The sequence below is a fragment of the Bombyx mori genome, chromosome 22, assembly GCF_030269925.1.
Source record: "Bombyx mori chromosome 22, ASM3026992v2".
In the NCBI taxonomy this organism is placed as follows: Eukaryota; Metazoa; Arthropoda; class Insecta; order Lepidoptera; family Bombycidae; genus Bombyx; species Bombyx mori.
In genome coordinates this window covers 709,914-726,679 of record NC_085128.1, presented here as the reverse complement: position 1 = coordinate 726,679, position 16,766 = coordinate 709,914, and the positions used below count along the sequence as shown (strand labels likewise).

At 37.5% G+C, this 16,766-nt stretch overlaps 1 protein-coding gene across 1 annotated transcript in view; it reads right to left on the bottom strand.

Annotated features, from left to right (window-relative positions):
• NGR-A12 (neuropeptide receptor A12) overlaps positions 1–16,766 on the bottom strand; it is an 84,926-nt gene that overhangs the window by 38,226 nt on the left and 29,934 nt on the right. The window contains 1 exon segment of the mRNA NM_001134237.1: positions 11,636–11,738. Coding sequence (NP_001127709.1) covers positions 11,636–11,738 — 103 coding nt within the window.

Here is a 16,766-nt window from a genome sequence, read left to right as displayed (position 1 = left end):
AACATGTCTTAATGAATATTGCTTAGTTTTTCGATTTCCAGCTCCGTGAGATACGTCATTTTCTGATAATTTTATTTTTCGCGATATTCTTCTTGCGTTCGTGCCGCAACATTTTTGAACCCCGAACCATGGTCATAAATTATAGGCGTCCTGGATATATTGATCGTGATTTACCTATGGCATCGACTATTTAGCATCCTCATAGGATGAACGACATTTGTAAGTGCGGCGTTGCCAGCTTTATGTTTACTTTCTCTTTCTTTGACAATCGCTTGTCTGTACATTTATACCAATTTCGTCAAATCTATACATATACGGATGCCCGATAATTTTATATAATTTATCTATCTACACGTATTAGTAACAATGGATTTTGATGAAGCTAAGTACACAAATAGTTTATAATAAGATAAAGAAAATTAAGCTCCTGTCTCTGAGATTTTTACATGAAAAATCGCATGTGGTAGCTAGAATAACAAGCATATAATAATTATGTACATGTTTGTCTAGTCTATTTTTTCATAAATTTAAAACAAGTAGGTATGTAATAACTTCATTTGTGGGTTTAATATAAATATAGGTAAAATCGGCATTGTATCCTACTATGGCCTGAACCAATATTATATAATAAATAATATAGACGTCCAACATTATACACGGACTCCAATATCTACTTAATCTGGCCATAAATACTGTTACAATCAAAAATAAAAAAAAATCTATTGCAAATAACATTTATTACTCTTACAGTGTGTTAGTTTAACACATAAATATATAACAATTTAAAGGATAAAAAGCTTATTCGAAGTAGTCTCCATTGGCTGCAATACAGTCCTTTAAACGTTGAGGCCAGTTATCAATAGAAGCACGCACTCTTTCCATGGGAACATTTTGCACTGCCAATCCTACGGATTGTTTTAGGGACTCCAAATTATCATGGCGTTTAGAGCAAGTTCTCTAAAACTGACCATAAATCATAATCCAGCGGATTAAGATCGGGTCTAGACGACGGCCAGTCTTCAGCTCTGATGAAGTCCGAAACGTTCATTTCCAACCAAGACTGCGTAGACTGAGCTTTATGACCTGGCTCCGAGTCTTGCTGGAAGGACCATTCTTGATTATTGAACATAGTGTTGTTAAGGGGCTCCACTACCTTCTCAACAATGGTATCTTGATACACTTGTGCCAATGTTTTGATACCTTTTTCACAAAAGTATGGCTCAGTCACTCCTTCATAGCTAATACCCCACCAAACCATCACTGAAGTCGGATAGTGCCTACGTTGCACTCTGTCGACTAATTGGGAAGCTTCCTTAGAGCTTTGAGCATAAATACGGTCATTTTGTTTGCTAAAATGTTGGTCAATTGTAAAAAGTTTTCTCATCCGTAAACAAAATTTTTCTATGACCTATTTTTGCGTACAGCTTCAGTAGTTGTTTCGATTTTACTACCCTATTCTCTTTTAAATTATCAGTTAAGAAATGACTAGTACGTCTTTTATAGGCTGCAAGTCCTAAGTCATCTTTTAAAATACGCGACATGGTTCTAGGTGCTGTCTTCATCTCCCGAGATAAAATGTTTTGCTTTCGGACAGGATTTTTTCGAATTCTTTCCCTTACTGCTTTGACCACCTTTTTCGTACGAACACTATGTGGACGGTCAAATCTTTTTCTGTCACAAGCAGAGGAGGTCTCATTGCATCTATTAATAGCCCGGTACACAAACATTTTACTAATACCAAGCGTATAGAGAGTTTTAATAATTGCATTTGGCTCCATACCTACTTTGTGTAATGCAATCACAGCGATTCGGTTCTCTTTATCACCCGACTCCATTTTAATATCGCAAAATAATGTACAATTGGCGCCAAAATGAGAAAACTCAATGAGAAATCATATAAAAATGACAGATTCCAAATTCAAATGTAATATTTTTGTTATTTTTAATTGTAACAGTATTTACAGCCAGACTAAGTATATACGGACGCCTAATAGCTATATACGGACGCCTAATAGCTATATACGGACGCCTAATAGCTATATGCGGACGCCTAATAGCTATATACGGACGCCTAATAGCTATATACGGACGCCTAATAGCTATATACGGACGCCTAATAGCTATATACGGACGCCCAATAACCTGGCTTTTTTTTTATTGCCGAGATGTGTGGACGAGCTCATATCCCACCTGGTGTAGAGTGGTTACTGGAACCCAAAGACATCTACAACGTAAATGCGCCACCCACCTTGAGATATAAGTTCTAAGGTCTCAGTATAGTTACATCGGCTGCCCCACCCTTCAAACCGAAACGCATTACTGCTTCACGGCAGAAATAGGCGGGGCGGTGGTACCTACCCGTGCGGACTCACAAGAGGTCCTACCACCAGTAATTACGCAAATTATAATTTTGCGGGTTTGATCTTTATTACACGATGTTATTCCTTCACCGTGGAAGTCAATCGTGAACAATTGTTAAGTACGTATTTCTACTACTTTAATTATACTTACTACTTTACTTATAACTTTATTTTTTTTACTACTTTAATTATACTTTACTTTAATTATAAAAATACGGCAGTATGTGAGGCAGTACTGTTTGGCTACAAGCTACTGTATGGTGGAAATACTGTTGCCAATCGTGTTGCACCATATTGGATTATTCCCATTTGTCCCCACAGATTTTCCCGGGACAAATGGGAATTATTGGCAGTTGGAAGAAATATTTTTAATCGACTTCTCTTGGGTATCCCACTAGATTTGAATTGGACATCCGTATATACCAATTGAGCGTCCGTATATAGCTATTGGTCGTCCGTATAAAGCTATTGGGTGTTCGATTTCTCATTTATTTAAATAATTTACTGAACATATTTAGCAGCTTTATCATCGTGTTTTAATTTACACTCGGTAAGCGGGTGCTGAGCTGGCTACACATAGGCACGACTCGGGAGCCGAGTAGTGCCTATATGTTTAAAATAAAATAACTTTATACAGGTGTATTTTTCAAGTGGAAGTGGGTGGCCAAATCCAAAATTATGAGCGCAAAACGAGTCTCGAGCCCGATTTTGAAGAAAACTACTATAACATCATTGGATTTTCGAAATATCAATATTCCTAGCCAGGAATCGAACTTCGTTATCTTGAAATAAAAGATACACTTGTATTATTACACCATTCGATAGTGTCGGTAACAAGGAAGAAAAATACAGAACGTGTCTTTTTTTTTCAGAATCACCGATTTCGATTCCTGGCTAGAAATATAGATATTTTTCAAATCCAATTATGCAGTTTCATTTTTCATCAAAATCGGCCTTGAGACTCCTTTGAGCGTTTTTCTTTGTTCTGACTTTTTAAAAGTTTAAATAAACTCGGGCTCCTAATGATACGCAACGCGAATACCACCTACGGCGAATATATTGTTTTGATTAAATATCGTGTGTTAATAAAATTGTGATCCAATGTTGCAAACGAGCTGGCAACGTCGCAGTTGTGGACGCCAAATACGCGGATCCCTAGTCAGGAACTCCCCGAGATATGCGGCTGTCAATATACACGCGACAGCAGTGCCACACCTGCGTTACGATTTCGTCGCGAACTGTTTAATATATTATTGCAGCCATTTAAGAGATAATTTGGCTTCTATCGATATTTGTCCTACGGCTAGCCAGGATCAATGGGACGTAAACCCCACTGGCTATCAAAGTGGCGTCCAGTATGCGGACGCCAAAAGCAGGTGGACGCCAGTTTAAATGCATTTTTTTCTTCAGAGGACGTCTAATTGTTTGGGGGATAAATATATATATATATATATATATATATATATATATATATATATATATATATATATATATATGTTGTGTTAGCGTGTATGGGGACAAGTGATACTCAAGACGGCCAGTGACACACTCACATTTATTACAAACATAACATTTCCTCCCTTATCAGTTCAAGACACATTAACTACATATTAAGACACATTAACACTATTAAGACAAACAAAATTACAAGCTACACATTTAATAAAACTGTCTATAATTAACCCTAGGACGGTTACGTTTAGGAAACCTGGGCTCCCTAATATTTTGGGGCTCCAAGCTCGCCTCCTCTGCCTCAAAGAACAGATCCCCTTCTTCAGAGTCTTCAGACTGCGCGGGTCGACGCACTCCTCGCGTGACAGTTACGTGACTCGGTTCCGGTGACTCCCGATTCGGCTGATTGTCACATGCACTAGAGATTCCAGTGCGGCCGCTCTCCTCTTCCCTCTCCTCAGTTGCACTCTCTTCGTCGTGTGTGTGAGGTCCGATGCCGCTACTATCATCACAAGGGGACGACATCATCCCCGTTGCCGGACTAGCAACGGTTGGAGCAATAGAACCGCTCAAGTCATCCGACCAGGTTTGACTGGCACCACATTTGGTTTTGCACAAAAACAGCTGTTCAGAGTGCCTCTTGAGTTGTATTGAAGATTTAAAGTCTTTTACAATGTATACGTTTTTACCAATTCTCTTTAATATCACACCTTTACACCACGTATATTTATTATTAACAAGATATTTTTTGTACATAATTACTTGGCCTAGCTCAAAATTTTTTTTTCTTTCTTTCCCTCCTTTTGTTTTACTTTGCGTACACTGTTTAGATAAAACATAATCAGTCAACGAAGCAGATGAAGGCGACGGTGGCGAACGCGGGTTCATTAAATCTAAACGTGAACGTAGTTTGCGACCAAACACTAACTGTGCCGGAGACATTCCTGTTGTCGAGTGAACCGAGTTTCTATAATCGAAAACGTATTTGTATAGTCGCAGTTTGTTTTCCCTAGCATTTGTACTACTCAACAAACAAGTTTTGATACCCCTTTTTACTATTTTCACATAAGCTTCGGCTTGTCCGTTGCTTGCCGGATGGTATGCCGGCGAAGTAATATGAGATATACCGTTTAGTGTACAAAAATTAAGAAACTCCTGAGAACAAAAATTAGTACCGTTATCCGTAACTACCGTATGAGGCAATCCGTATCTGGACATGTACTCATACATTCTTTCAATGACCGCACTAGTAGTTGTGGAAGCCATCTCGTACACCTCAAGCCACTTGGAGTACGCGTCTACTAGGACCAGGTACATCCGACCATTCAGCGGACCTAGAAAGTCTAAGTGTACACGGTAAAAGGGTTGTGGGGGGTATTCCCACGGGCACACCGGAGTGCGCGGCGGAGTCGGTCGTAGCTGCATACACACCTCACATGAGCTAATCATATTTTCTAAGGCGTCGTCTAAGCCTGGAAACCAACATCGAGATCGAGCTTCAGCCTTTGTTTTAACTATGCCCATGTGTGAGGTATGCAACTCTGTTAAAATACGGTGACGCAAACTTCCTGGTATCACCACTTTATGACCCCTCATAACGCAACCATTTTCAACGGACAGTTGCAATCTACATAAGTAGTAAGGCTTAACTTCTGCGTTAATAATTTTTTTAGGCCATCCGTTTTGAATATATTTGATGACTTCACGTAATATGCTATCATTGCTGGTTGCGTTACGTAATTCAGTCACCGATATCGGGAGTGCGCCTTGCACTACGAAGCAAACATAAGAGGCGCTGTCGAACGCATCGACATCGACCGCTCCCGCTCCGCGCCTGGTCCCCCCGCCTCGACCACCGCACGCGCCCGCGCCGCCCGGTAGACTCGCACGAGACAGATAGTCCGCACTATTATCTGCACTCTTCACGTACTCGATTACATAATTATAACCACTAAGAAAAATTGCATATCTTTGAAGTCTGTTTGCCGAGACTTCTGGGATGCCTCGTTGTGGGCCAAATATTGAGAGCAGCGGTTTGTGGTCCGTCCTTAGTATAAATGGATTTGACCTGCCGTACAAATATTGATGAAATCGACGAACACCAAATATAATCGCGGTTGCTTCCTTTTGGATTTGTGAGTACCTTTTCTCGGCATCGTTGAGCGTGCGCGAAGCGAAAGAGATAGGTTTTTCCTGGCCATCGGAACTCACCTGTGATAGAATAGCACCTAATCCATTGGGCGACGCGTCTACAGTGAGAATTATATTTGCATTAGGATTAAAATGGGCCAATACATTATCGGATGCTAACATTTTTTTTATTTCATTAAACGCCTTATCCTGTAACTTAGACCAACGCCACTTTGTTTCTTTTTTTAAAAGTTCGTATAATGGTCCGAGAATACAAGATGCATTCGGTACAAAATTCCTATAATAATTTACTAAGCCTAAGAAAGATCGTAGTTGACTAACATTCGTAGGCGCCGGTGCCTTTAATATTGCTTTTATTTTATCAGGTGATTTCCTTAGCCCCTCTTTATTAATGGTAGACCCTAAATAATTAATTTCATCTTGAAAGAACTGACATTTAGACTTTTGTAGAACAAATCCTGCGTCTTGCAACCGTTGTAGGACCTGATGCAATCTCTCAAGATGTTCAGAGTCATTGCGACCCGTTATGAGCACATCGTCCAATAAACACAGCGTGCCGTCCAGGCCCGCTAGCACTGTATCCATGGCTCGCTGGAAAATTGATGGCCCACTAGCTAACCCGAACACCAAACGCGTATACGCGAAGATCCCTTTATGCGTATTGATACAAGTTAACTTTTGGGATTCTTCATCCAGACAAAACTGACCGTAGGCCATAGACAAATCTAATTTAGTAAATTTCTGGCCCCCGTATAGTTTAGAAAACAACTCGTTTACGGTAGGCAACGGATACTGTTCTACAACTAATTGCTTGTTTATAGTAACAGAGTAGTCCGCGCAGATACGGACCGAACCGTCACGTTTCAGTACCGGGACTATTGGTGACGCGTAGTCGGAATGCTCGACTGGTCGGAGTACTCCCAGTCCCACCAAACGGTTTATCTCTTTTTCCACTTTTTCACGCAGAGCAAATGCGACCGGCCGTGGTTTAAAAAATATAGGATGAGCACTTTCTTTTAATTTCAAATTAACTTTATATTTGTTGAATTTACCTAGCTTGTCCGAGAACACGGCGGGATATTGTTCCTGTATTAATTTCAACGTGTCACGGGTAGTGGCACATTTATATACGGGCGCTAGCTGCAGTTCAAATTGTGCGATGAAGTCGCGGCCCAGTAAAGTGGTCCGCCATCGCGCACCACGTACACGTCGAGCTGGCGCGTGCGACCCCGCCACTCCACTAACAACTGAGCGCGACCGGCGCAACCTAACACGTCACCCGAGTAACTTAGTAACTTCTTATTTGTGCTAAATAAGGGAATGTTTTTAAAATGTTCGTTATATGTATCTACGGACATAACGGTAACAGCTGACCCACTATCAATCTCAAAGTTCATTCTGATACCATTGACGCACACGGCTTCGATTAATGGTTCACCTCGCAAAGATCGAATGTTACAAATTTTACCGTCGTCACCGTCACCTTCATCGTTCTCCTCCGTTACAACATAATTGATTCTTTTGCACATTCTACGCAAATGTCCTTTTTTGTTGCACTTCCTACAAGTGTAACTCGCAAAACGACACTCCGCGGCTTTGTGATTCGAATAACCACACACGGAACACTTTACTTTTGCACTTTGAGGTACACTAGTCGGAGAACGTTTGCCTATTTTGTACAGCTCTGTAACGACAGTCTCGGCAGCAGCGCTTGCAGCAGCAGCCGCGCGGGCGCTGCGCAAGCTCTCGGTCAGCTCCACAGCCCTGGCGAAGGTCAGCCCGGCCAGCTCCTGCACGTACATTTTTTCTTTCTCCACGCCCGGCAGCATACCCATAATGAATCGATCTCTTAATGCTTCTTCTACATTGCTGAAGTTACACTGAGAAGTGAGACCTCGTAACCTCGCAGCCCACTGTGATGGTGTCTCCTGGGGTAGTTGTGTGGCGGCATAAAAATGATGACGCTCGCCAAATCCCACTGATTTTGGAGTGAAATGGTTGTCCAAGGTACTAACTATATCTTCGTATGGTACTTCTTGAACTTCTTTAGGCAGCACGAGATCAGCTGCCAGTTTGTAGGTAGATTCGCTGAGTGTGCTAAGCAATATGGCCCGTCTTTTGACTCCTGCTGGATCTTTCACCACGTTAATATCGTTCGCGATGAACCACTGTGTGAGTCTGCATCTCCAAGTCTTCCAAGTTTGCATGTTATGATCGAAATTACTTAAATTTCCGAAAGACATTATTTTTTATTTTTTGGTGTGGGTACCTCGTCGCCAATGTTGTGTTAGCGTGTATGGGGACAAGTGATACTCAAGACGGCCAGTGACACACTCACATTTATTACAAACATAACAATATATATACAAGAATTGCTCGTTTAAAGATATAAGATGTGTACAATCTGTTATTTTCTGTTTATTGAATTCGAATTTAATTTGATGCTTTAAAAACACGACTGGGTTGTGAACAAAAACAGATAGAATTACAAATGTTTTTGCGATTCTAAGAAGTGACTGCAGAAACAAAAACGAAACGCTAATGTAAGATGTACCTACAGAATTTCACGAGTTCCCAATTCATTTATTTTCATTGTCTTTATGAACAGAATGAATCCGAGATTAAAATGTGAGGGCACGTGGAGACGGAGCAGATCTCTAAGTAATCGTTGAGCCGCGTATTGTGTTGATTAGACGCAGTCGCGGCCTCTGCGAATGGTTCACGGCGTTTTACCCTCCATTGTCAGCCATTTCGAAGGGAACATTGAAATTTGTTCATCGTGTTAGATTCATTCAAAGATAATTAAAACTAAAAATGATTTACTATTGATGAACGATTGATGAACTATTATTTTACTTATTAAATCCAACTTGTGATACGTATTTTTTTAAAATGTTTTATGAAGAACAGAATATATTCGAATTTATGTTCATAATCTAATTTATTTACTTTTTTTTATTGCTTAGATGGGTGGACCAGCTCACAGCCCACCTGGTGTTAAGTGGTTACTGGAGCCCATAGACATCTACAACGTAAATGTGCCACCCACCTTGAGATATAAGTTCTAAAGTCTCAAGTATAGTTACAACGGCTGCCCCACCCTTCAAACCGAAACGCATTACTGCTTCACGGCAGAAATAGGCGGGGCGGTGGTACCTACCCGTGTGGACTCACAAGAGGTCCTACCACCAGTAATTACGCAAATTATAATTTTTGCGGATTTGATTTTTATTACACGATGTTATTCCTTCACCGTGGAAATCAATCGTGACAATTGGTTGAGTAAGTATTTCATTAAAAAATTGCTTGCTGTGCTTCATCCATCTCGATGGCCGACAGTGAACACTTTAAATCTCGTGATCTATCAGCATGCCTTTCTTCAATGCAAAGATGACGAGTACATGTTGCAACCTAGCGAAGCCTTAATTGCATAATATTCTGACATAGACATACATATACCTTTATATATACATACTTATATGCTTGTGATATACAATAAATTTAACAGTTGAGATTAAACCGTAAAAGTATTTTTAATTGAACCCTTTTAGTGTTAAGTTCTTTTTCACATATTTTGCAGAAATTGCTAATGGATTTCTGAAAGAAGTAAATTATTATCAAAATGTGCACAGAATATTAATTATTTACCTCAAATCTTAATGAAGAGAATTTTCGTAATTATGTTATTATGTGTAAGAGTCATATCAAAATACTCAAATGAAACATATATTTACTGTAACTTTATTTATTTAATTTAAAAAAAGAAAACGGCTTTATTCGGTATTACGACGCTCCGCACTTTGTACACATCAATAGAGAGTCGATTTATCGACGGCTCGCACTTTAAATGTTAAATAAAACAATTTTTGAAAGGCGAATGCTATTCTTCTAGACATACGGTCGCAATCACATTTCGCGCCGGTAAAATAAGATCGACGAGACACATAATCCGACTACATGTTTAAAAAAACACGTGTGGCACTCGGGGACTGCCGCGGTAAAGCTATTGCATAGCATTTTTTATCAACTTATGCAATTATAATTAAACAATAATAGTTTAATATTAAAACAATAATAAAAAATAGGACCACGCTATATTTATAAACATTAACAAAAGCAAAACATTAACTGTCCCCTTCACACTCATCAACTAAACCGGGCGAGAGAGAGATGGACAGATTTTTCATGATGCGCATGCAGTGCGACGTCACACCGCAAGCTTATTCACAAACACTACACAAGCGTAATGTGTGAATGTGATAAACGCGAGCTACATGGTCGGCGGGGTGGTGGGTGTTAGGTTTTATTTTCGTTACGGAATTTGTTGATTCGGTCGCCGCGCTCAAAGCCCGCGATAAAAGCTATGCAATAGCTTATAAAAAAAATAGATATCCGAAAATGAAAAATGCTTTGTTATCATTTTATATTCGTCTAAAACTTTTTTAAAGCACGGTATCATCAAAAATGCGTTTTCGACTCTCACAAAGGAGGAGTCCGGCGTGAAATTAAAATCATGACGTACCAGTGAAACGGGTTTTGGAAAAATATAGCCTGTCAGTTTGACGCCGCGTGGATACAACGCTTTTATATCGAACCAATTTAATTACTTTAAGCCCTAGTGTATTGCTACAATTTTAATAAAATCAAATTAGTAGAAAAGCCAATATTAAAACAGCTACTAACCATGGCGAAACTGACAACTAATTATTTATAAGCACTGGAGATCAGGCCTTGACGGCAGTGGCAGAATTCCATATCACCTATTTTCCTTACAATATCCTTTTAATAAATAAAAAAATACAATAAAAACCAAAGGTCAAAGTCGAAAAAAAAACAACGCATCACAAAAATTAATCCATCGTTCGCCTGAGGTCGCAAATATTCTATTGAGATTGATCAATAGGATCGGCTCGAGGAAAAGCCACACTAAATGGATTCCAGAGTATTAAAGCCCCTTGTAGTCGATCGTTAGATATGAACCTCCGTTCATACATAGGCACAATCATAATTCTGGGTATTTAGGTATAAGCAAGCAGTTGAAGGTAACTCGGTTTTGCCCCTGGTATTGCCACGGCGTGGTTTGATCAAACGAAAATCATTTATGAATAACTAACTTCAACGCGCGTACAAAAACTTTAAATCTGTTTGATAATAGGATTAAAATAAATTTAATGATAGCTCTATTAGCTTTCCAACTAAAACTAATTGCTATAAGAATTATTATATGTTTGCTAAATATTACCTGTGGTCACTAATAAATAAATGGAGACCATTCGAGATTCTAAAATGACCAACAGTGCCATTTCAAGTGAGAATAATATATTAGAAATTTCCTGTTATAAATCTTCCTCTTGAACGGGGAGGGTGATAAAAATTTGACGTGATAGATTCTTTTAACTTTTTCTATAAATTAATCTTAACTTTTTATAACCCACAGAGGTGGTTTTTTCTCCCCTATCTATTCGCGGGTAGCTTAAGAGTCTTTTCAAGCTATGCCCGGACGGGTAGACGAGCTCACGGGCTCAACCTGAGAGAATTTGCTAATACTAGCCCTAGCAAGAGCAGTGCTTCTCAAAATCTACCACCGGATCGGAATCGCTATATATAGTTATGAAAATACATAAAAGAAAAAATGAAAGTACAAGGTACATATTTAATTTATTAATTCTGACCTGGTATTGCGTAGACTAGAGTGAAACTGAACATTCCATACTGCTTCCTGGTCTCCGGTGAAGGCCATTCCTCAATGCAGAAATGGATATCTCTGGTTTCTATCTGAATAGAAGAGAAATCAAAATTGTTAAAAGTATCAAAAGTATAGCTATGTAAACTCTAATTAAAACTACTTATACTGTTTAATCATACGTTATTACTGTCGACCTTGCAACCTATGAATTTGCATTTTTACAATATCCGTGTTATTTAATATATAGTGAATTTGAAATACGGATATATTTTTTTTCTAAAAAAATAACCCTGTACTTGTCCGAGAACTTAAGTCAACAATCAACTAATTAAAGGCGCTAGTGGAAGTTGACGATTCTCCTTCTACTGCTGAATTAGCAGTATTTTTTCCTACCTATGCTGATAGCCTTGAGAGGCTATTTCAGCTTCACCCTTACGTGTGTAGGTGAGCTCACGGGGCTCAAGCCGGAGTGTTGCTAACACTGACCCTACCAAGAGCAGTGCTTCGCAGAATCTATCACCGGATCGGAAACGCGACCCACTGAGAAGATCCGGCGAGAAACTCAGTGGGCTGTGTCTATGGGGGATTAGCAGTAGCTTTCAACGTTAGCATTAAAATAATATTAGTCCGTTTGCATCCAATTGGCGAGGTAAAAAAACTTAATAAGTGGATGCCGCACGAACTGAATGATCGCCGGTGTGACAAATTATGCCTTACGTTGCTTAACAGACAAGCTCCTGGCTGAGCATTTGCTCTCCCACCTACCCTGGTGAAACTGGAAAGGCCTCTGGGCTAATAGTAATCACTCATTCAAACAAACAAAAAAGACATATCGGCGAAAGAATTTTGAGCCGAATTGTCACTTACTAAGAACCCACATAGTCCACGTGCGTGGCCATCTACGTTTTTTTTTTCAAGGTATGTGATTTGAAGGACCTTTGTTAGCAGCTTTATGGGTCATATGATAGTTTACCAGCGTAATTCAATACATAAAAAAAACATCCCTTGTGCGGTGTACGAGTCAGATTTCAAGAGCTGATAGCCAACCTTTGCGGATTTGAAGAGGTCCTTAGTGAAAGGCCTTTGTGCTTAAATCTTATTTGTGAACCTTTTCGTTGTTTCCTTATTTATTTCGCTAGCATAGAAGATGTTTCGTATTTTTCTGAATATTTTTAACGGACATAGTATTCCCGAGATTCCCGCACGTCACACACATCAAAATCCTTTTTGAAATGTACCACATTTCGAAAACTATTCGTTATGATCGCGGATGACTAACTATTATTCTTCATCAGTTAACTTTAGGTATCAGCTTTCTGTCCTGACCGTATTATTATTTCTTCTAATACTATAATATTTACAGGATTCAAGCTATTTCTATACCGTATATACACCGTACATACTGGCATCATCGGTTGTAATCAGAAAGTTCTAGAAAATCTATGATATGATTTGATTTATCCGAAATTAATATATTGGATCAACAGCTTACGTCGGATCTAAATTGCTTAAGATAGATCTTTTAAAGTATATTATAATAAAAGAATGAATAATCAAGGTGCGTTTCGCTCATTAAAAATTTGAAGATCTCAGAGATTATCTTCAAAGCAGTAGGGAGCCAAAGATAAAAATTTAAATTACAAATGGAGAAGGTAAAAAAAAACCAGTCTTCAGTGGGGAGTGTCTGAGACTTACTTCAACAATACCAGGATTCTTCAAAGGGCCAAAGGCGAAGGTGAAAACTTATTCGCATTCTGAATAAAGCGTTTCAGGTATACAATTGTCCTCGTTTACATACACGTATGTACTTCGTGGGAGAATATCTATCACGACATTCAAAATGTTTTCAAATTAGCGTATTTATTTATTTATTTATTTATTTAATAAGTTGCACCAACAAAGTGATCATCAATACAAAACATTGACAAATTGACAAAAGTTCATGGCAGATGTCACCTCAATTATAGGTGCAATCGACATTGCATTAACATCAAAAATAAAAATAAAATATACAGCTAAGAATTGGATACATTTCATTCATTGCTTAAGATTAATTTAATTGGGAGATGATCCGCGACAGATTTTTCCTGTAAGTAGTGAGACAATTTGAAAAAACATCTATTTCACTTAAAATAAGTTCAGCGCAATCGGACAACTCCGAAGGAACATTGACGGAGACCGCGCTACCGTGGACATTATTGTAGTCCCAAAGGATTCTGTTTAAGGGAGAGTAAGCACCTAAATTCGAACGAGCGGGCTTTCTTATAAACGGTTTATATTTCTTCGTTCTTGGTTGGTACTTAGGGGCTGATATTTTTATCTGGGCTAATAGATTAGGTGTGTCGGTTATTCCATGAATTAGTTTGTACAGAAATATACCCCCCATTAGTTTTCTCCGGTTTAGAAGAGAGTCTAAATTAAAGTGGCAAAGTCTATCTTCATAGCTGGGTAACTTCCTACCCAGATTGTAGTTGTAAGATAAGTACCATAAAAACCGTTTCTGGACACTTTCCAATCGTTTCTTGTATATTTCATAGTAAGGATTCCACACAATGCAGCAATATTCCAAGGTACTGCGTACGAGAGTACTTTTTTGCCTTACATACTTTGATAGTTCTTCGTTTTTATTTTTGTCATTTTATGCAATCTTAGTATTTGTATTAGTCTTATTTGGAATTACGATTTGGTAGTACTCGACGGCGTAATAAATTACATTAATTGCTTTTATATAAAATACTGAGGCTAGCTCAGTGGGAGAAAATAATCGTAATATATTTATAAAAGAAACCACTGTCCTCAAAAATAAATTAATGTTTGAACGGGAAGAAATATTTCTAAATAATCCTCCATCAACTTGTCTATATTTGTTGAACAGCTGTCTAAACAAATCATTATATGTATGAGACATTTAGGGCGTTTTTTTGTTTGAAGATGTAATTAATCAAATCTCGCAGAGAGCGTCTTTCATTTTATTGAAACGATCAAAGTTCGTAAGGTTTTTTCTTTCAAAAAAATACAAGAAGAATACGCTTTAAAAGAAATATAAGATAAGAATTGTCTATTGAGTTTTGATGTAAATTACGCACAGTAGATAATTAATCAGGGCTATTCGCAAGTATATTCGTAATAAATTGGTTGCTTCATATTACTAAAAATGTACAATATTTATTTTATAATATAATATTATTATCTATTCAGACTACAGATACAGACCGACTATTCATACAACTACAGATTCTATGGTATAGGGGAAGGAATGAAGGTCTCCTCTAAGAGTATATACATATACATAATATATACAGGATGTCGATACCAACACTTGCGTACTTACAATAAGTTCTACCCCAATAACACAAATCTGATAGATTTTACAAATTGGATTTAGATTATACAATGATGGTGGTGTTAATCTTTGAAGTGTTAATACGTGTCAAGTACTTATTTTTTTAAGAAAAGTTGATTATAATAACACTAGTTGATCAAAATACAAAAACTCGAAAAGCTAAATGTAATTTCAGATGAAAGAAAAAATAATAGAACAATGACTACAATTTCGGTTCAGAAAATTCTTGAAACGGTATTATCTATTACCAATTGACTGTTGTTTCTTTTTTGTAAGACGAGACAAAGATAGAGGTATCATTTACTTAAGGAGGTCACGTGCCAATAATATTACGTATACTATCTAATATATAAAATTCTCGTGTCACAGTTTTCGTTGCCATACTCCTCCGAAACGGCTTGACCGATTTTGATGAAATTTTTTGTGCTTATCCGGTATCTATGAGAATCGGCCAACATCTATTTTTCATCCCCCTAAATGTTAGGGGTAGTCCAGCCCTAAATTTTTTTTTTAATTTTTTAGACAAAATTTTTTATTTCTATTTTTCTATGATACAACATAAAAAAATACATACAACCCTAAATTTTCACCCCTCTACGATCAACCCTTATTTTTTATTTGCTAATTAAAAACTTTTAAATTTTTTGCGAGAATTTTGTTTTTATTTTGTCATGACGTAGAATAAAAAAAATCATATTACTCTGAAATTTTCACCCCTCTACGATCAACCCCTATTTTTTATTTGTTAATTATAAACTTTAATTTTTTTGGCAAGATTTTCATTTTTATTTTTATTTTGTCATGAATTAAAATAAAAAATTGGATGTTACTCTCAATTTTTCATCCCTCTATGATCAACCCCTATTTTTTATTTGTTAATTATAAACTTTAATTTTTTTGGCAAGTTTTTTATTTTGTTTTGTCATGACTTAAAATAAAAAAATCGTATTACTCTCAATTTTCACTCTTATACGATCAACCCCTATTTTTCTATCCCGATTAATATTTTTTTTATTCTATGCACAGATCCGCAATAAGGTTGCAAGATGGCAATCAAATATTATAATTGTAGTACGACAAATTCTTATTCAGAGTTTATAATTTCAAGTTCCTTTAATTATGATTTTTTTTAAATTGAATTTGATCTCCCGCCCTCGCCGGTTGACTAATGATCAACTATCAATCGATCAGCTATCCCCGTCTAATGCCACCACTCATCCAGCAAACATCACGTAGTAGGGATGAGGACAAAGCCGGTCTCCTGTCTTACTTTTTTTTTTATGGGATTTTATGACCTGGTAACTGAGACCTTTAAGTCATGTCTTATTTTAATTTATATTCATATTTTTATGAAAAATGATATTATGAAGTGAAATGATATGAAGATGATTAATTTGAGACATTAATCAACTAGGATGAAATTAAATGAAATGAAATGAGATGAAATATAATCTCAGAAAATTGTGGTCATTTACTTTTTTTGAGTGGACCTTTTGGAGGATCCCGAGAAGTTACGTCCAGCGGCTTTGTTTCATTTTCCCACATTTGTGCACTTTCACAGATATTAAACAGTTAATAAACCACCATTATTACACATTTAAACCCGAAGAAACACTAAATATACAAAATAAAACACATCACACAACTTCACTCCTCGCGTTCCCGCCAAAAAGTCCCTGTCTTACTTACTCACTATACATCATAGATTATACACTTAATATTATTATATTTGAGAGCTATACAATACTATACATTATTCAGCTATGTTTTTTTG